The sequence below is a fragment of the Myxocyprinus asiaticus genome, chromosome 25 (genome assembly GCF_019703515.2).
Source record: "Myxocyprinus asiaticus isolate MX2 ecotype Aquarium Trade chromosome 25, UBuf_Myxa_2, whole genome shotgun sequence".
NCBI lineage: Eukaryota > Metazoa > Chordata > Actinopteri > Cypriniformes > Catostomidae > Myxocyprinus > Myxocyprinus asiaticus.
Genome location: NC_059368.1, coordinates 2,791,718 through 2,813,732, shown reverse-complemented (window position 1 = coordinate 2,813,732; position 22,015 = coordinate 2,791,718). Strand labels below are relative to the sequence as shown.

The 22,015-nt window shown below is 38.2% G+C and overlaps 2 protein-coding genes across 4 annotated transcripts in view; both read right to left on the bottom strand.

Moving 5' to 3' along the window:
• LOC127416300 (RNA-binding protein 25-like) overlaps positions 1–22,015 on the bottom strand; it is a 204,042-nt gene that overhangs the window by 155,250 nt on the left and 26,777 nt on the right. The window lies entirely within an intron of this gene.
• Positions 1,601–22,015, bottom strand: part of LOC127416295 (protein dispatched homolog 1-like) — a 77,859-nt gene continuing 57,444 nt past the window's right edge. For all 3 annotated transcript variants that reach the window (XM_051655562.1, XM_051655561.1, XM_051655563.1), the window contains exons 3-8: positions 8,406–8,435; positions 7,170–7,293; positions 6,922–7,049; positions 6,127–6,224; positions 5,811–5,908; positions 1,601–5,147 (exon numbers count right to left, since the gene is read on the bottom strand). In XM_051655562.1, coding sequence (XP_051511522.1) covers positions 1,608–5,147; positions 5,811–5,908; positions 6,127–6,224; positions 6,922–7,049; positions 7,170–7,293; positions 8,406–8,435 — 4,018 coding nt within the window. In that variant the 3' untranslated portion in view covers positions 1,601–1,607. The remainder of the gene's footprint in view (positions 5,148–5,810; positions 5,909–6,126; positions 6,225–6,921; positions 7,050–7,169; positions 7,294–8,405; positions 8,436–22,015) is intronic.

Sequence of the window (22,015 nt, the reverse complement as noted above, 5' to 3'; positions counted from 1 at the left end):
TCTATGCTGATGAATCCACCTCATAGGAAAACATTTAACTGCTTATTTTAGCTTATTTTGGAGAGGCAAGTTTTTCCAGACCAGGTTGCTGGTTCCTCTTGTTAGATCTGGCAACACTCCAACTGGTATTTCACCTACCCCTTAGCGCAGAGTACATTTACATTTACGCATTTGGCAGACGCTTTTATCCAAAGCGACTTACAGTGCACTTATTACAGGGTCAATCCCCCTGGAGCAACCTGGAGTTAAGTGCCTTACTCAAGGACACAATGGTGGTGGCTGTGGGGATCGAGTTATGTGCTTTAGCCCACTACGCCACCACCACTCACTGTACTGTCATTTTAAAAACAACGTTATTAATCGTTCTTTAATTTTGTTCTAACCAGTTACCATTTGGAAAGAAGGCTGCAGAACTTCTGAACCGGAATGAAAAAAAATACTGTTTTTACTCAGAACGAACTGAAATGATTTGTCCCTGATTTGGATCCATTTATTTCCTACTCAGTATATTTTTGGCTGTCGTGACAAAATTTCCGTTAAGTCTCGAGGCAAATGTAAATGTTAGCACACTGCAGAAGGTGGAGATTTTGGCTGCCTTTGAACCACCAAAGCATCTGAAAGGAAGTGAGGAATTTGAAACAATGCAGTGTCTTAATACCAATCCATCCAAATATAACCATGAAAGAAACTACAGGAGTTTACTTGTAAAATTATTTAAAACTTTATAGGTGAAACATTTAAATCAGCATCAACAAAGAAAAGTGCATGACTCAAATACATACACGACACACAAATATATATATATATACATGTTCATATGAAATGTGCAGGAAAATAAACTCTGAATGTGTTTTTCTGTTTGTATGAAACTTTGATGGCCTGTGGCTAGATATTATAAAAAATATATTACAAAGAGAATACAGCATGTGGGGAAATGTATGCCTCTTATAACCAGACTTTGTTTACAAATATGAACTAAACTCTTTGAACTCAAAATTTACTTGGACATAAGTATTAGGAATCAACCATTTGCTTTTCCCACTTGATTGCAGAGAAATAATATTGTAATATGCTCTGATATTTCATTGAAGGGATAGCTGGACTAGAATTATTCAATGTTTCATCAACTTTGTTCTGAAGGAATATACACATAAATGATGATGAAAGCCAGACATTAAAATGCCAAGCATTAATATTTGATGAGTAATCCATTATTTTGTAGAGGATGGCCGAAATGAAATTATTCGCCTGATTTCGGAACAAAACTGCTGGTCAAAAAAAGATAACCTTAGAAACATGTCAGCATCTTCATTTTAAATTTACACAGAGATAGGTAAGTCTAGTAATGAAACCAGTTGATTTCAGCACCCCTTTTTGCATTATATGCCAATTGTGATGTCCAAAAAAAACCCCAAAAAAAATTTTGTGTGGTGTTGGGCTGTCTATAATGTTTTTTGACCTGTAGTTTTGCTCCAAATCAAAAGGCGAAATATTGACCCCCTCTTGATCCCCTCTGGAAAGTAATAATTACTCAGTAAATGCTGATCCACAAAATTGTAATTTTTTTGGTGAGCTATACCTTTAATGTAACTTTCTCAATTTGAACACTAACATATACTCTCAGATGAGGCTTTTGAATGAATGGCAATAGTAGGCACGCTGGTTTTTGGCTTGTGATATTCTACAGAATTGCACTTAGCTTTTACAGTCTTCTTAAAACAGCTAAATTTTTTAGGTGAGACAGGCTCTGCCCTCTCGTTATTGTCTTTGTTTTTCTGATTGCATTTGGCACTTTCTTCTGGCACGGCTGGAAGATGTTCTTGAGTCTCACGACTGTCCTGAATCAAAACACAAGTGCCATTTACTTTCGTCTTTACATGGTTCCATGGTATTTTTTGAGGGCTTCGAGAACTTAACACTTGGTCCACTTTATCATGATTAAGTCTACAGACTTTAGTTGAGTCCGTTGTTGCACAACACTGAATGTGAGCTGGAAAGTTTAAGCTTTCCGGTAAAGCCGAATTCAGGCCATATGCCCTAATATGAGACTCGTCCTGCACGGACATATCTGACAACAACTCCTGATGCAGAAGTTGCATGGCATGCATGCTGTATCCACCAGGAAAATATCTGTGATTGGCCTGCCTTGATGTTTGACTCTGCGAGCAATGATGGATGTGGCTACAGTTCATGTAACATTCGGTGTGCGTCTCGTCCGGTGTGGACTGAGGCTTGTGTCCCAAATTTAATTGATTGGTAACTAACTGTTTACATGAGGATTCTCCAGATTGGTTGCATGGATGGTATGTCCTTTGTCGGTCCCTCATATACAGAGATGTAGAGTTTTCACATGTGCACCTTCTACTGTATGTGTACGGATGAATATGTTGAAGTTCTGTATCTGGTAAGCCATTTTCAAGATTTTGTATTGGTTCTCTTAGGTCAGTGTTGGGTGCACACAAGCTTGCGTGATGCAAAACTCCATTTTGCAGTTGTGTACATGGTTGCAGTTCCTCAATGGTGGCTTTTTCATCAGTTCTAACATTGAGCGCCAAGGGTTCAAGTTCATAGTGCTCAAGTCCACCCTCTATTTTTGGGTTATCTACCTGGTACTTACTTGAGTAGCAAAGCTTGCCTTGGTTCTGATTGGACTGAGTTTCAGGCACATGCTCTGCAAAGGTATAACACTGAAGTTTCTTTGGCAAAGGAATCTGTCCACAATTACCCTGAGGACCAAGACAACGGCACATACATTGCAAGAAAAATGTCGCAAAGGCCCAACTAATGCACATGATCAGCATCAGGAAAGTGCCGAGTTGGGTGTATGCCAGAACTGTAGATGGCATCATCATTGCACCAGCTACAAAGGTGGTGAGAGCTGCCATGGCTATAGCTGAGCCCATCCTGCTCAAGGAGAAAACCACCTTCCCTTCTCGGTCTGGTTCTGGAGCAAGACGATACGCTACGCCGTAATGGACGGCAAAGTCCACTGATAGCCCTACAGCAACCGAAATGGTCACCGATTCAAGCACATTCAGTTCCCAGCCCAGAAGCACCAGTGATCCAACCGTGACAAATATGGATCCAGCAATGGAGATGATGGCGTAGAGGCTGATGATGATATTCCAGGTGGTCAGGAGCATCACACTGAAGGCTACCACCACAGACAGTGCCATAGCAATTAGAGTGCCATCCGACAGGCTGTCCTGAAGGTCGTAGAATTCCAAGTTGCTAACAAACCATCCGTAGCTGAGTCCCTCAGGAGCCTCCCTCAGTTCCTCCTCAATCCAGGTGTCCACTTCTTTGTAAAACTGATGCATCTTCTCATAAGCCAATGTGAAATGGTAGGTACTTTGAAACTCGAGTACAATTGCTCTAATTGTGTCATTGATGTCAAACCTCGGCCCTGGCGTCTTGCTGTCGAGGTGGTAGATGGTGCTTCGGTCAAGCTCCATTATGGCCCGTTTGATGCACAACTCGAAGACATCTTGTTTGTAAGGGAACGTAGACTGACTACAACAGGGATAGACTGGAGCTTCATCACAGTCTTGGTTATCCATCCACTGCTTGAAGGTCTCCATGAAGCAGCTGGTAAAGTCTTGCTCCTCAGATTGGAAAACAAAGCTTTGGTTTCTCAGCTTCTGGCAAAAATTTAGAATCCACACCTGACTGGCAGGACTTGCGATGTTGAAGGTTGTGTCAAGAGTTAGTTTACCCTTGTTTTTGGGGTTCAGGGGATCTCCGTTGTCAACCGGAGTTACTCCCCAAATGATGGTGATCGGCATGTGGAGGTCTTCTCCGTGGTTGACGCGTTCAAACATGAAAAGTTTTTTGTACTCTGCATCGTAGCGTTCGAAGGGATGCGAGGACCGGAATACTTGAAATTCGGACAGTTCGAGAGATGGAAGTTTCATTTTTGGGTTCACACATACTACATAAGCACCACCCACCGTCATGGCTAAGAACCACAATAGCCACAAGTAGCGCAATTTGATCACGACACAAGGCAATACTTTTTCGAAGAAAATCCGCGAGGCCTCTGAAATGGCAAAAAGACACTTGTTGACTGTCTGGCACAGGTTTTTCCAAAATGTTGTGGTGCTGTATGTCTGCTGGTGTTGAGACCTTGAGCAGGTGAAGAGGTTGACCAGGTATCGCTCATGCAGGACCACCACAGCTGGCAGCCAGGTGACCATCAGTATGTAGTTTACCAAGATAGCAGTACCAGCGTACACGCCGAAGCAGCGAATGGCAGTGATGTTGCTCACGTAGTTGGCATAGAAGGCAGCAGCCGTCGTGAAACTGGTCACAAACATCGAAAGCGCTGCATGCTGAAGCGTGACACTAACGGTTTCAGAGAGCTCCGAGTTGGGCTTGTCAAACTTTGTGTAGTTCCATACGTCGCAGAGGACGAATGCATCATCAGCACCAATTCCCACTAGTATGATGAGTGCGGTCAGATTCATAAAGGGGAAGAAGTCAAAGCTGAAGACTACGCGGTACAGAAAGTATGAAACGATTAGCGAACTGATGATGGCAAACATGGTCATAAGGGTGATAAACATTGATCTGGTGTAGACACACATGACTACTAACACTATTATGATAGCTATTGCGGGATACATGGTATCCGTTAGTAGATAGTCCTGAAACAAGTTATGTTTGATGCCAAATTCGATTCCCGTGATGGTTGTGATCCCATCCGATGAGTTCCAGTTCTCAAACTTGTCCAAGTAAATGTTCATCATTGTTTCTCCTTTCTCGGTTGGAGAGAACAGCATGCTATATTTCAGGTTCAGTGGAAGGTAGTCTGTGTTCTTTGGATTCAGGAAGTCTTTGTCCACCAAAAAGTGAAAGATCTGATACACAGCATTGTATTTTGTACACTTTCGAGGCACGTTGCCACACTTCAGGTCCTTCTTGCGGGTGTTCATGTCCCAGCACTCGGGGCCAAGGGTGCCGTTGTGGTAATACTTGGCACAGGATCGCAGGATCTTTAGGGTATGGGAAACATCTCGCTCTGTGATCTTTTGGCAGGAAGACTTGTTTGTGAGGACGGCTATATAATTCCCAAGCGTCCAGCTTGGACAGCAGGAGGCAGCAGTGGTGCGCTGACACAAATCCAGGTACTGCGGATGAGAACGAACCTGAAAGAGCAGACATGAAAGACAGTAAAACACCAGCACACACATTTCTAAATCACATTTATTCCACTGTATGAATCTGCAATTGATATAATCAGGGTTATTATTGTTTAAATGAACTATTACAAAGATTAAAAACTAACTGTGGAACATGAAATAAAAATAAAGAGGATTGCAAAAGAAGCTGAAACTATAAATGTGCACTAAAATCTGTACAAAAATACACAGAAAATTATTTTACTTCTCATATTTTCAATCAATTTTGGATGGTCCAACTGAACTGTATTTTGGTGTATTGGTATTTCTGGTAAAATTGGTGTTTTCTTTCAAAACGAAACCCCACAAAAAAACAAAAACGCCCAATTAGACAAGTAGCGGCTGCATGATTGCCATGTAAAACAACCAATCACAGTTCACTTGTTGCATGTTTTGGTTTAGTGTTATGCATGTTTTCATAACAGAAATTGTTTGTGATGCAGTGTTAGGCTATAAGGAATGAAAACTAAAACGAGCAATGAAAAAGTTACAAACAAAATAAAAACTATTTATTTTAACTATTAAACTATTTTATTTAAACTAAATAAAATGCGAAACTCAAAATAAAAAAATAAAGAAAGAAAAAAGATAACCCTCTGTATAACTGAATTTCGCAACGACAGTACATACCCGTGTATTGTCAAAATTGCACATGGATTGTATGGCCTGTATATTCCACAAGTTCTTCCCCTCCGCAGAGGCAAAGACGATTCTGGAATAACTGTCACCTGTTGAGAGAAAGTGATTAAACACAAAAACGAGGTTCTAAAATTGTTTTCTATTGTCCTCCAGGTGGCACATTTGAGCTAATGTCGCCTAGTCTCACTTGTAGGATATGTTGATTCTTTAGGATGCACTTTAGAGTTTCTTTATAGTTATAGACACACATACATGATTAGATTTACACAGACAGACAGACAGACAGATCAAAAGGATACAAACTTACCCGGTACATCACAGAAGAAACTGTCTTTACTGAAATCCCACTCGGCTTGCCTTTTCTTTCTGTCATAGTGGTCCTCTGACCAACGGCCGTCTTGGTGACTGAAACACAGGATAGTATTTGCAAATTAAACAATTTATTCAACAATTTCTGAACAAAACAAAATTGACAAGTACTTTCATCAGTGGGATCTGTACTATGTAACGCATGGATCTCACATGCTAAACTAATGTTCTCTATATGGGAAAGTTATATCCAAGTATAGCCCCAAAACCTTGTGGTTAATGACTCACATTCTAATCCTTGTTGGATGTAGTCTGCCTTAATGCAGAAAATTCCTCAACAATTATTACGAGACAGCATGCAATTTCAGTCTGGGCAAACCCTCCTCACATTGTTGCTATTAGAGATGTGCGATTGAAATGACCTTTCTCATCTGTGCTGACAAAGAGCAGGAATGCTGCTGACAGCGCATCCTGTCCCAAAAACAGAAAGTCTTTTAATCAGAGGGAAGATGGCGAGAGCACATGCTGAGACGCAGTTGTGTGATACAGACGCTCTCATTCTCTTTCAGACAGGTTCTGTCATGATCTGTAATCCAGCTCACAATGATCTGGATCAGATGAGTCGTGATACAGCCAACAAAGCTCTCATTACAGAGGCAGTTTAACCCTCAGAGAGCCAAGATTTCAGGGCCCATTGAGGATCCTCCTTTGGGTGACATCATTCATCAAATGTTTTTCTGGATGAACAAGCACAGGAAAATACGGCTATCAGATAACAAATAGACTGTGTTACCTTTTGGCCTGCTCATCTGCGTATTTGAATGGGTAGTTGGCCAGTGTTGCTTTGTATCCTGTGTTTTTCACCATGTTATTCCATGTTACAAGTCGTTGGCCTATTGCAGTGCCTCTTGGTTCAAAACCCTATTAAGGGAAATGTCAATATTTTATGTCAAAGTACAATAGCTTTAGCATCTGATACCACTGTACCATCTGTACATTTTATTTTCTAAAGAGAAGACATGAAATATTGCTGCTGCTCACCTGCAGTGGATTTGAGAAGTCCGGCAGGTCGGGCACCAGGATACCGACCAGAGCACAAACCACGATTAGCAGAGTACACACCCCCAACACCACCACCGGCCAATCAGCAATGAGCTCAGCATAACTGAAACAGAGAGAGAGGTTCATACATCAAACATCTAGTAAAAGTCAACATGTAGGATATATATTTATATATACTGTATATACTGTATGTCCATGATATTTCATTTCTATTAGTACTTTTAATTAAATAACATTTATATTCAATGTATTTATTGAAACATTGTTTCATATTAAATATAAAATAAATATATCTTTTTCATATTAATTATTATTAATTTATACTGAACGTTTATTTTTAGTATACTGTATATGTTCATATCAAATACCAAACAAATAGTTACATATTAATGAAATATGATTTTTTTATTTAATTATGATTTTTCATACAAAATATTTTGATTTACATTTAAATTCAATGTTTTAACTTTTACTAAAATAAAACATTGTTTCATATCAAATATAAAATAAATATAATTAATATTTAAAATTAAATGTTATTGATTAATTTATATTGAATGTTTCTATACATGTATGTCATATAAAATGTTAACTATAGTTATATATGAATTAAATCTTAAAATGTGATTTTTTTAATATTTATATTCAATGTTTTAATTTTTATTAATATGAAACATTGTTTAATATTAAATATAAAAATATTATTCGTATTTAAAATGAAATATATATTTTAAGAGTAAATATTTCTATTGATTTATATTTTTATTCCATTTTTTTATTTTTATTGAAAAGAAACATTGTTTCATATCAAACATAAAATAAATGTATTTAATTAATATTTAAAATTATATATTTTTTCATATTAAAATATTTAATTCATTTCTTTAGAATGTTTATTTTTTTTATTAATATATTAAATATTTACTATAAGTAGTTACATATTAATTAATTACGTTTTTTTAATTTATATTATTGTTTTCATTTTTGTTAATATGAAACGTTTAATATTAAATATAAAATGCATAATTAAATATATAATTTATACTTACAATTAAATATGTATTTTTCATATTAAACGTAAAAAAAAAACAAAAAAACAACTTAAGCTATGCTAATAACAATTACAGAGTGCAGTTATTTACTTAATCAGATCTCTTTTGTCCGCTTTTGTCATCTTGTGTCTACAAATAATTCAAAGATAGAAACAGCAGTTACCTTTTGGGAAACCGAAAGGGCCTTGGAGGGCTGAAAGACAAAGAAAAACCAGAGTAAAAGGGTAAATCAGGATTACATTTAAGAGCCGAACAGTCAATTAAAACTACCTGTGAGTGGAGAGACATTTTTTTTTTCATGGAAACACCATATGTGGCTTACATCACTCCGTTCAAACACACATTCCAGCTGTTTTTTAAAATCAAAACCCTCATGGGCGTTCAATACTGGGGGCTCTGTGTTGAATGTACACCCATTGCACATTTGATTACAATCAAGAAAAGTTACCTACATACACACGTAATATACAGATGCATTAATGGCCTGTAGACAGATTTAGGGATCTACATTCACTGCTACTATTCCACAGTAAATACTGTTGATACTGTAATTGTATTTTGTTGTATTGCTCTATTGTACCAGTTCTTAACTGTTGGGTTGCAGGTTTGTCCTGATAAGTTTATGGACAGTAAGGAAGAAAACAATGCTAAATGCATATAAAATGCAATGAGCCATATAATCGTGCATCATTACAATAGCTAAATAAACAGGCTTATAAACTTTTAAATGGGAGTGGAAAACAGTTCCTGTAACTTCTGTTGTTGACACCAAAGGCATTTCGGCACAAATTCACCTGCCACTTGGAAATATGGCTAATACTAATACAATACTTGGCCAAGTGTTTAATCTGATAAATCACGTAAGAAAACCTTCTGCTGTCGTTTATGCATTCGCATAACCGTCAATTGTCCTTTTCAGTAAGGGTAGGGTTAGGTTTGGTATAATTTTGCATAAATTTAATACAGTTCAATGTTCAGTTTTAATGACATTTTCGTTTACTGATGTACAATAAACAGATTTTGTTACTGTATTGGGTCCCAAATATAAAATATGAAGCAAAACCAGTTTAGGACCACTCGTATAGATCTCTAAGGCACAATAGCTGTCCGTCTTATATAAAATTCTCTGCTGTAAATCTGGACTTCACGTCAGTGCAAGTAGAGTGTGGGAAGCCACGGGGTCACTTGGTACGAATGAGGAATTGGATATGCCGTACCAAAATGCATTTCAATAAACTGGGATAGTAAGATGAGCATTTTGGCTATTTGTCCTTTCATTATTGATGTCCAATTTGTGAAAAAATCCACCAAGAGTCCACCCCTAAGTCTTAATAATGTTATGCTCTCTAGATATGGCTCGGGTCCCTGCTTGAATGTAAATCTTTGAACAATATAGTTTGATTTCATTTCAAAATATCCAGATATTTCCAAATATACAAGTATTTTGAGAGTGTAGGGAGAGCGACTCGACCGCGCCATTCACATGGAAGTGGGCGGTCACTGCAGAGCTCTTTTGGCGAGCTTTGTTTGCTGTGATGCACTGATTGATGGATCTGTCTCTTCAGGATCATGAGTAGTGTAGTTCTCAATTAGGGCTGGGTATTGATACAGATTTCCCGATTCGAATACGATTCCCAAGCTCTTGATGCGATTCCGATACGAGTACATTTCAGTTATAATGTCCCTTTTGCTTACCTTTAAAAGCAATTCTCTCACAGATAATGCTGTTAATTATAAAGGGGACCTTCTAACTACATACATTACGAAAATATTACTTTTGGTCACATTTGAGCTTTTTTTTTATCCCCTTTTCTCCCCAATTTGGAATGCCCAGTTCCCACTACTTAGTAGGTCCTCGTGGTGGCACGGTTACTCACCTCAACCCAGGTAGTGGAGGACAAGTCTCAGTTGCCTCCGCTTCTGAGACCGTCAATCCACACATCTTATCATGTGACTCGTTGTGCATGACACCGCGGAGACTCACAGCATGTGGAGGCTCATGCTACTCTCCGTGATCCACACACAACTTACCACACGCCCCATTGAGAGCGAGAACCACTAATCACGACCACGAGGAGGTTACCCCATGTGACTCTTCCCTCCCTAGCAACCGGGCCAATTTGGTTGCTTAGGAGACCTGGCTGGAGTCACTCAGCACGCCCTGGATTCGAACTCACGACTCCAGGGCTACCCAGGCCCCCCACATTTTAGCTTTTTAAAAATAAACAATTCCATGTATTCCATCAATAAATATTATATTATACTGCATATATTATATTGTGTAGCATGTTTATTGTTTACATGCATAATTTAGAACTATTTACAAGTATTCACATTGATTTGTTGAACACGTGCTAAAAACCGGTACTGTCTCTTTAAGAAAACCAACAGTTCTGTAAAGAATGTCTGTAAATAAGTGCATGTTAACGAGAGTGGACTCAAACGGCTTTACCTCATCCGTGCTATTCGTGATTATAATTAAATGTTTATTTTTTGTTGTTTTTGACCAACAACTGACTGTAACGAACAGATAGGATATTAAAAGAGATATTATTCAATGACAAACGTATTTCATGGATCCCGTCTTTAGGATTGCCTCTCACTATAGTACACGGTAGCGCAAAGAGTAAAAGATCGAACTTGGTCGATTTCGAGATCATTCAAATAAAGTTTGCATGATCTCTGAAAATCTATATTTTTATCCAGTCCTATTCTTCACCACAAATTGCGCTATTAAACATGATTTTGTTTTTTTGTGAAGTTGAAATAATTCGGACTGACGGCTTCAACAGAAGCGTATACCATCGATTAACAACCTCTGCGCTCATGATAGGTTTACAATCGTTAAAACTCAATTCATCAATGGAGAAAATGAATGGGATTTTTCTAACGGAACCAGACTGTTGTTCTCTATAGTAAACACCACTAATAACTAATCAGTCACAAATGATAAGGCAGCTCATCTCTGAAGAACCACAATGACAACCAATTAAAATGTTCTCTTCAACGAATGTTACCAAGTGGTGGGAGCAGTAGGGTCACAAGGCCAAGAGGTGGCTGTAATTTTCATCCTCATCATCTTAAAAGGGAATCCAGGGAATGCTATAATTGGTGGTTGCTATGGCACTTAGAGGCACAGATGAACAAAAGCCATTGCCAAGAATTTTTCACCACGGGGCGACTTCTGGAGAGGCCGTAAATCCCTTTTTAAGTTCAGCGGACGGGTTAACACAGCAACCAGATGTTGTAACGACGCGGGCTTTGAAGCATCTGCATATTCTGCACTAGGTGAGTCAAATTAGACTTTAAAAACAAAGAGGTGCACATCCTTTCAGTACAATCAAGAGAAAAGTACATGCAGCCAGACGATAATCAAATCACCAAACGCGAAAGTAAATAACGAGGACCAGATTTCCTTTGCTTCCTGTAAGAACGTAGCTAGGCCAAGAGAAAAAGAGTCTGATGATTTATAAAGTGTGCTATCAGCAAACGGTCCATGTCTGGGACTGTGGAATTCAGGGACGTGTATGAGACCATCCAAAAGTGAATAACACTTATGAGATATTTGGATCGTCTCACTTGAGTACAACAGCTCCTGAAAGGCATCTGGGAGTTTCCTCATGCGACTTAAATGTTTGTTTATTCCATTTTTGGATGTGTGCAACTTTTGTCTGATTGCTTAAAAATGTAATAAAAATCTCTAACCCCAACTACACACACCACTAATGAGGACTAATACTTTAAACATCACAAACAGATGACAGTGCGATAATCTGTAAACCGAAAACTCATTTTGTGGATAAATGTTGTTCTAAGAAAAAGACTGAAACGTTTATGGATCAAGAGGTTAATTAAAAAAGAAAATACATGGCATCTCAAACAACAGAGCTCTGATGGGGTGAACTGGGAGCTGAGGGAGTGTAGGTCAGAGGTCAATGAGGGGGCAGGAAAACAGGGCGGGGCTTGAAGATAGAGAGATGTTTTTTAAAAAAAACTTCAAGTTCAGGCAGGAACAATTACTGTCAACCACGCTGATTACTCGCACACTTGATCAAACCGTATGGGGAATGTGATGGCCTACTTTACGGAAGAGAAATCGCTCTGTATCGCACTGATATTCACATGTTCTTCATTCAGTTATAAACATCTATAAACTTTCAGATTAATCCAAAGTACACCAGAAGCAAGAGATTGCCTTCACGTCAATGTAGTTCACATTTGTGGAGTCTGAGAAAGTCTGGGATACAAGTAAACATGGAACACAAATGTTTTGAATTAAAAATGAATAAATAAATAAAAAGTCATGGCGCAAAATGTTTTTAGAATTCTTTTCGTATCAAATACTATTCTGAAATGTTATGTTAATGAAAGTTATTATAAGTTGTTACTTTGTTGTTTTGTGTGTAGACAAAATCAGCTAAATTTGGTTTCGTAACTCTAGTTTTATAATTTAGCACTAAATGCCCCAATTATAAACTTTTAAGTGTTTCAACGTTTCACTTAAGTTGCTATGCTGATGATGTTTGTCATTAAAATGTGTATTAAATTAGAACACTCACGGTCCCATGCTGTACATAAATCCTCAATTTAACTAGAATTTTTGTGAATCAGGTTGAGGTTAGCAATGGTGCTGAAATTATGTTTACAGTAATTATTTTGTGTTGCTGTAATTAACCCTACACTTTTAACAGGAATATTCAGGGCTCAATTTAAGTTAAGCTCAATTGATGGGATCTGTGGATTATTTTATTTTGTTACAGTAATCAACATTAAGACATTAATGTTAAGACAACAACATTAGTGTATTGAGTGTTTTAATCAGACTAAAATCATGTTAACACACATTGTTTATGTCTTGAGTCTATACTTTGAAACAGTGAGTATTTTAATGTTTACAGATTGGTCCTATTGACTTCTATTGTACAGTAAGTGCCTCACTGTAATTGTGGGAAAAGTTTACACTTTTTTGTGGTAGTCAACAGTATGCCACAAATGCTTTCGATTGAGCTTAACTTGTATTAAACCTGGAACTTTCCTTTAAATGTATTGAAGCCTAAAATCCCAAAACACACATTTGAATCTGTGACTGATGAGCACACATGTATCTGTTCAAGTGCAGAAATGGAGAAGGCTCAATTCAAGAGTGCCATGAGGTCAAAGGGTCAGCTCCTGATATCTTCACATTCTTTGCTTTGACATGCATGGATATATGGACTCCAGGCATGGAGGCAGATTTCAACACTGGGGTCAGTAGTTACAAGCTGTCCAAGACATGTCTTGATTATCTACCGGTTTCCAAGCGCAAGTATTCAGCAGCTAAACATCCGGCCAGGCACAAACGATGGAATGCTCTGAAATATATGATACATCATGATTCCTGGGAATCAGGAGCTTAAGGTTTTCACACTAATTAGCATATTTCTTGGCATTTATGTGCAACTTAAAATGGCAAAAAAAAAAATTAAAATCTTCAGCAGTCTAGGGCTGCATAAATTTCCGGAAAGGTATCTGAGACAACGATTACGGATGCAGCGATGAAATACTCATAAAAGCTGTCAAATACAGAGTGCAGTCTACTCCTGTTGCTTCATCATTTTCCATATATAATGCGTTTTTGCAGCGTACAATTATTATTATTTTTTTCCCTTTTTCACCCAATTTGGAATGCCCAATTCACAATGTGCTTTTAAGTCCTCGTGGTCACATAGTGATTTGCCTCCGTCCAGGTGGTGGAGGACGAATCCCAGTTGCATCCGCGTCTGAGACCATCAATCCGTGCATCTTATCACGTGGCTTGTTGAGCGCGTTGCCACGGAGACATGGTGCGTGTGTAGGCTTCACGTCATCCACCGCGGCATCCACGCTCAACTCACCACGCGCCCCACCGAGAACGAACCACATTATAGCAACCATGAGGAGGTTACCCCATATGACTCTACCCTCCCTAGCAACCGGGCCAATTTTGTTGCTTAGGAGACCTGGCTGGAGTCACTCAGCACACCCTGGAATTCGAACTAGCGGACTCCAGGGGTGGTAGCCAGCATCTTTATCACTGAGCTACCCAGGCCCCCCAGCGTACAATTTATTAAAAAACTGGATAACAGGTAAGTTTTGTTGGGCAACTAAGTAGGCCAATGTGAAGTTGATTTACTGAAGCATATAACAGTGACAAAGTAATTCAGTTTAACAGTTCTCATGTGGCATGACATTGAACAGCCACGTATTCAATGTAACTTCTATTGATCGAAATTAGTATCATAGTGTGATAATCGGTGATTATGATTTTTGTCATAATCCTGCAGCCTTCACACGGGGGTGAAATGTGCATAATTGTCATGAAAATACACAATGTAGATGCAAAAAAAAATAAAAAATAAAAGTTTTAGAGTAAAATAGGACCAGGACATTTTCTTAACATGTTCAGTGAGAATCACCCTAAAGTGCTATCAAAAAAGAATAAAACAATTTGTGAAATAAGGATTATTAAACAACAAGCCACAGATGCTATCTTTGATGTTAAGAAATGCAAAATGTATGGGGGGCTGGGTAGCTCAGCAAGTAAAGACGCTGACAACCACACCTTGAGTCACAAGTTCAAATCCAGGGTGTGCTGAGTGACTCCAGTCAGGCTTCCTAAGCAACCAAATTGGCCCGGTTGCTAGGGAGGGTAGAGTCACATGGGGTAACCTCCTCGTGGTCGCTATAATGTGGTTCTCGCTCTCCGTGGGGTGCATGGTAAGTTGTGCATGGATGCTGCGGAAAATAGCGTGACGCCTCCACATGTGCTACATCTCCACGGTAACGTGCTCAACAAGCCACATGATAAGATTTACGGTTTCAGACGCGAAGGCAACTGAGATTTGTCCTCCGCCACCCAGATTGAGGCGAGTCACTACGCCACCACGAGGACTTAGAGCGCATTGGGAATTGGGCATTCCAAACTGGGGAGAAAGGGGGAGAAAATCCCCCCCCAAAAAGCTAAATGTAACAATGTTTGTTAATGTTACGTTAATAATAATGTTGCAGTGTTTTGTCTAGTTAGCTGCCTTCTGAGACTGTTAAAATTGCTAAAATTATATATATATATATATATATGAGAGAGAGAGAGAGAGAGAGAGAGAGAGAGAGAGAGAGAGAAGTTAATAGTTATAAATGTCATAAAACTTTAATTAATATATTTATTTAAATACTCGTACACTAAAAAAATTAAAATAAATTTTTTTTTTTTACCCTATTTTTAAGATTTATGCATTTCCATTTCATAACAAAATTCAAATTAAATTGTGTGATGTAACCGTTTAACAAAAATAAATTAATTTTGGAGTTAATGACTAATGAAAGCTTTCTCAAGTGTTACCAAAAAAGCTAGAAAATTAGATTACATAGATAAACATAAAATGTGTTCATTGCTGTTTCTAAAAGGACAAACATTTAGCAAAGTATGACATACTATTGTATTATCAATTTGAGCACTAGCAGTTCTCTACTTTATCAATATTGTAATGACATTAACATTTGTGTGGTGGACTAGATAACTACCATCCGAAATCACAAGCAATTTGGCCACAAGTCTCAAGAATCCTTTCATTCATCTTTTGAAATGTGTGTGTGAATAGACATTGACTGCTTTGATATCAAGCATGTGTAGACATGAGCCAAACTCATTTAGCGAGCAGCACACCCCAGGCCGAGCGCTTTGTTTGCGTACGACATCCAGATGTAGCTTTAGCAAACAGCATATATGAGTCTGTGCAACCCTGCGAAATCTACCTTTTTCTGGACAAAAAAACAAAAAAACTCAAACACAAAATTCCTATTTAGATTTAACGGAGTTTAAAAAATAATGGTAACCAGTTAGTAATCAGTACAGGATCTAAGATTCATTTATAAACATTTGAGCCTAAAATTCTGATGTTGATTTTTATTTTATTTTTTTGTCTTTGGACACATTATGTCACCTACCCATATTAATCCATGATCATTTTCAGGTCACAGTATGAAAAACATTCAGTTTATGACCCGAGACCGTCAAAGCCAGACAGTACTATTACATTTCCCATGAGTCTAAACACGTAGACACGTGCAGAAAAAACAATTTCACAAGCTCTACCTTCAAAGAGCGGGCATGTGATTTGAGAGGTAGAGAGAAAGTTCGGCTCTACTGTGAGACAGGAAAACACAACAAGGAAGAGAGGAAATTAAATGAGAGGACAGGAAATTAGCAGATACAGGTAAGAGGGTAAGACACTTAGAGATGGAAAGACAGATGAAATCTGAGTTCTTAACAGAGAAACATTTTGTTACCAGTACAATATGCGCAGACTGTCCGAGTGCAGCCTAGTTTTTTTTAGACACGTGGACAGTCCGCGTCTTTGCGCGCTGTCGGCAAGAGTTTCCAAAACAGTCGTAACGCGCATGTGTCTAATGCGTCCGTACAGGCTCGCGGTCAAAAGAGTATACTTTGAAAGGCTAGAGCGCTTGAATGTGCGTGAGTGAAATGAACTGAACACTAGAGGCGCTTCTTCAACAATACCTACGATTATACGGTCACTTTTTTTGATTGAGGCTTTTGATTTGGTCTATTGACCCATTTCCTGCTTCTTGCAGTTTCTCGAACACTTGCTTGAACAAAGTGGTATTACGCGATTTGCGACCGTCTAGTCTTTCAGATATTTTTAAATCTTTCAAAATGTTTAGCAAGAACATAGTACCAATTTTGATTCCCGCATACCATTTCTTCAGCTAGAGCTACTTTGGCGTGCATGAAACGTCATGACGTCAATGGCACGTCTGTAATGCGCAGAAAGATCTGATTAAGTGTGTACATGGCTAATACTTTCCCGTTGAACGGATTATCAAAAGGTTTACACCACCCCTTTAAATCTGATTGAAATTTCATGCTCTGTTCCTCACACAATGCTATCTTATGACATCTAAACACTTTTACTATAGTGCATGACTTATTTGAATGTTTGCATTACTTTACCAACTACATTTCCAAGCTTGTTCGAGTGTGAACAAATTGTGCGGTAGCTCGACTGATAGAGCATTGCACTTGTGATGTAAAGGACCGGGGTATGAGTCCTGAAGAGCATGTGAGCCCACAGTGTCATAGAAGCACCACGAAATGACACGGTTGCTTTTTATGGCACTATCGGTTAGGTGTAGGTTTAAGGTTTAGGATAGGGAAGTCAGTTTTTGTTCATTTGCGCCACACAGTGGACATTCAACTTTGGAACTGCCGCAACACGTGCAAGGAACCACGTAATATCACTTTGCAAATATGTCGGCAGTCACATCATTTTCATTAGGCTGGACGCAACGCATACTTGTGTTCTGAATTCTGTCTGACACATTTCAGTATGCAACAACTAACGAAGCCAAGCTTGTGTAAATTGTGATGAGTATGTTTCGGACCGAAGTATGAGCAATAATGACGCTTGCCTTAGTAAGCACTACTAAAGATTATGTAAGCGCTATACATTCAATGATAAGCCATTGTGATGGACCCTGGCACTACTGTTTGTGCCACCATGGTTTCAGATAAAACATTTACAAGCAGCGAATTGAAAACTGTCTAGTGCAATTGCTGCCGAGATTCTCCTAAAGTCACGTAATTTGTCTTTTTGATCTTGATAATAATAACTGCAATAAATAGCTTTAACGAGTATAAAAAACAAACAGTCCTACATCAGGTTAATACATTCCAGCTGTTCCCTCAACCTTCTACAGTCTCCATTCTGTTTAGTAAACCAGAATAAGAGCGCTAGACATCGGTCTAATTTGAGGTTATGACGGGGTTCTGGTTGCTTTGAGTCTTTAATCGTGGTTTATGGGATCAGGTGACCTTTGATCTGCTCTGGGCATCTTCACAGACTCCACGGGTTTCTCATGCTCGGACCGAGTTATACACGAAGAGCAGGGATGCATCAACAGTGTCTTAAAGGGAGAGTTAACTCGCATGCCTTTCTTTCTTGAACTTTCTTAACTTTTGAGGCCACTCTTTTTTTGTACAATTAAAAAGTAAACCAAGATGGAGGCTGTCAAGGTCCAAAATGGTAAAAAAACAGCACCATAAAATCAGACCATACTTCTCATGCTATCGTGTCCACATGCTATTACACATCTCATAAACACACATCTAATATTACTTGCAAAATCCATTAATCAAAGCAGGGCAAACACTTAACAAAAATCCTCTTTTGGTTCTCCTTGTTCAAAATACTGCTTTGTCTTTGAACACACCCATTACAGAAACACAACAGTTCGAAGGTGGATCAGGGATTATGGTACTGACAAGAGAAAATCTCCACATAAATAGCTATTTGTCTATTGGCTAAAGGAATATTCCGGGTTTGAAATAAGTTAAACTCAATAATGTTGAGCAGCACAAAAAGTAATTTCAACTTGTCCCTACTTTTCTATAAAATAAAAGCAAAAAGTCTGTAAACGCTGTGAACTATTTCAGTATAGTCATCATCCACAAGAGGAAATATCCAATTTTATAACTTCGTTACCATGACGACGTAACACCGTAAACCCTAAAACTACTGTAAATGGTGATTTAAACAATTTTACGGCTCAAACAATACACGTTTTAACAGAAGAATTAATGCAAGTGGTTTAATACAATTATAAGTCTTACATTTCTGCCTTTAAAATCTTCCAAATATTGGCCCCATTCACTTCCATTGTAAGTGTCTCACTGAAACCTCCATTTGTACTTTTTTTGTTGTTGTTGACAAATGCTGTCGATTGAGCTTAACATGTTTTGAACCCAGAATATTCCTTTAACATTACCCAGTGGCCCACATGGCCTAGCCCTAGGAGATGCCAGACAAAAAGGAACTTCATTCCAGATGTGTATTTTTGATGAACAATTACAAAAACAACCATTTTTTTCCTGGAACTTTAATATTTAACATTCAATATTGCACATAACCTGATATGACCTCTCAAAAGCCCATTGTAGCCTGTGTCTATTCCCAGCACAAGACTGTTGACCATTATATAGGCACAACTGCTCAATTTTGTCTGGAAAAAAAACGTCCTTTGGCGAGTAGTACAGCGCAGCTGAGCTGCCAGAAGCCATGTTCAGCTAAGTGGAATGGCAGTATGGTAGATCATTATAGTACCGAGGGGGTTTGGAAAGCAAACGGTTCCGCTTGACTGCATGAGTTTCTGTTTGGAGCAGACAGCAAACTTTCAAGCGTTCATCACAATCCAAGAACACTAAAGCCAGGCTGGAAAAAAACGCTGGTCAGAGACTAAAATTATTGTAGAGTATGTGTACGACTCGTTCCATAGCTGCGACAGAACAAATGGCAGCATTTATGGAGCATTTAAGCAAGGCGCAACTCAAATTTTACATATTTTTTTCCCATTCCATTATTCGCTAAAGCAACAAAATCATAGTGTAGCATATTCACAATTAGAGGTCAACCAATAGTGGATTTGACTGATACCGACAACTAAGGTGGTGGATAAGCGATTAATCGGCTGATAGGTTTTAAAATAAAAATAAAAAAACGGATCATTTAAAAAACCAACTAACATTGCCGATTAGTCAGTAAAACCGATATATGGGTCTACCTCTATTCACAATATATTTGTGATGACGAATGATGAATCATGAATATTGCTTTGATTTTAATGAGCTTTTTATTTGGTCTATAAGACTGCTTAAGACAAAGAGAGTGTCATTAGTAGAGGTGGGAAAAAATATCGATATGTTTTTTTTCTTTTTTTTCTCAACACTTACTTATTGCCCAATTCCCAATGCGCTCTAGGTCCTCGTGGTGGCGTAGTGACTCGCCTCAATCCAGGTGGCGGAGGACGAATCTCAGCTGCCTCCGCGTCTGAGATCGTCAGTCTGCGCATCTTATCACGTGGCTTGTTGAGCGTGTTACTGCGGAGATGTAGCACGTGTGGAGGCTTCACGCTATTCTCCACGGCATCCACGCTCAACTCACCATGTGCCCCACCGAGAGCGAGAACCACATAATGGCGACCACGAGGAGGTTCACCCATGTGACTCTACCCTCCCTAGCAACCGGGCCAATTTGGTTGCTAAGGAGGTCTGGCTGGAGTTACTCAGCACGCCCTTGATTCGAACTCGCGACTCCAGGGGTGGTAGTCAGCGTCTTTACTCGCTGAGCTACCCAGGCCCCCCTAAATGACTACATTTCGTTTTTTGTTTGTTTAATTTGAACGATGGCTGTACCGTGAGCAAATGTTGATGGTTGAATGAGCGCATCGCACATTAACGAGAGAGAAGTGCACAGTTGTTTTTGCCTCATTCGTGCAATGTGTGATTAGACGTGTTACTAGATCTCATCTTTGGACACACATTACACGGAACAAGTCAAGCCAATCTTTTACTCGCATAATCTTTTTGTCCTTACTGAAAGTGGATTTTGGACCAATGACCTTTTGTGGTGGGCGGGGCTATCTTGCGCAATGAAAACCGAAACGAATTGATGATTCATTTTTTTAGGCCAGGGCTGAACGATTAATCGGGAAAAAAGAAAAAAAAAAATCGCAATTGCGATATAACGTAGTGCGTTTATCAAATCGCAAAGGCTGCGATTTTATTAAATAAATAGTCTGCATGCTTCTCGATGCGCTTAATGTACACTACCGGTCAAAAGTTTTGAAACACTACTGAAATGTTTCTCATGATCTTAAAAATCTTTTGATCTGAAGGCGTATGCTTAAATGTTTGAAATTAGTTTTGTAGACAAAAATATAATTGTGCCACCATATTAATTTATTTCATTATAAAAATAACATTTATTTAAAAAAAAATAAAAGTTTTTAAAATTGATGACTTGGACCAAATAATAAAGAAAAGCAGCCAATAAGTGCCCAACATAGATGGGAACTCCTTCAATACTGTTTAAAAAGCATCCCAGGGTGATACCTCAAGAAGTTGGTTGAGAAAATGTCAAGAGTACATGTCTGCAAATTCTAGACAAAGGGTGACTACTTTGAAGATGATAAAATATAACACAGTTTTGATTTATGTTGGATTTTGTTTAGTCACAACATAATTCCCATAGTTCCATTTATGTTATTCCATAGTTTTAATGACTTTACTATTATTCTAAAATGTGAAAAAAAAAAAAAAAAAAAAATTATAATAGAGTGTTTCAAAACTTTTGACCGGTTGTGTATGTGCGCAGATCTGTTCTCTATAGTGTATTACACACACTCAAAGCACGCGTAAGGCTAATGAGCTGAGCGCGCGTTATATTTACAGCACTGTAGATTCACTAATTGCACATTTTCTGAGTTCCAAATATGCGTGGGTGCTAAAAGTTACTATCCAAATCTAACAATACCTCATAACATAACAACACCCCATATTGTTTGAGGACAAAAGAGCATTTTTCTGCAGTGAAAGGCCATTGTGAACTCTACTACAAAAAAGGCTTAAGGGTTTAACCGAACTGCCTAGCTATGCTGCATGCAAAAGTTAATTAGTACATGAAATTAGTACATAAATATGCTACTGTTTTATAATAATAATAATAATAATAATAATATTCAAAATAAATTTCCATAATCACTATAAGGTTCCATTTGTTAACATTAGTTAATGCATTAGTTATCATGAACAAACAATGGACAATATATATATTTACAGCATTTATTAATCGTTGCTAATGTTAGCTAATAAAAATACCATTGTTGATTGTTAGTTCATGTTAGTTCATAGTGCATTAACTAATGTTAACAAATACAACTTTTGATTTGAAAAATGTATTAATA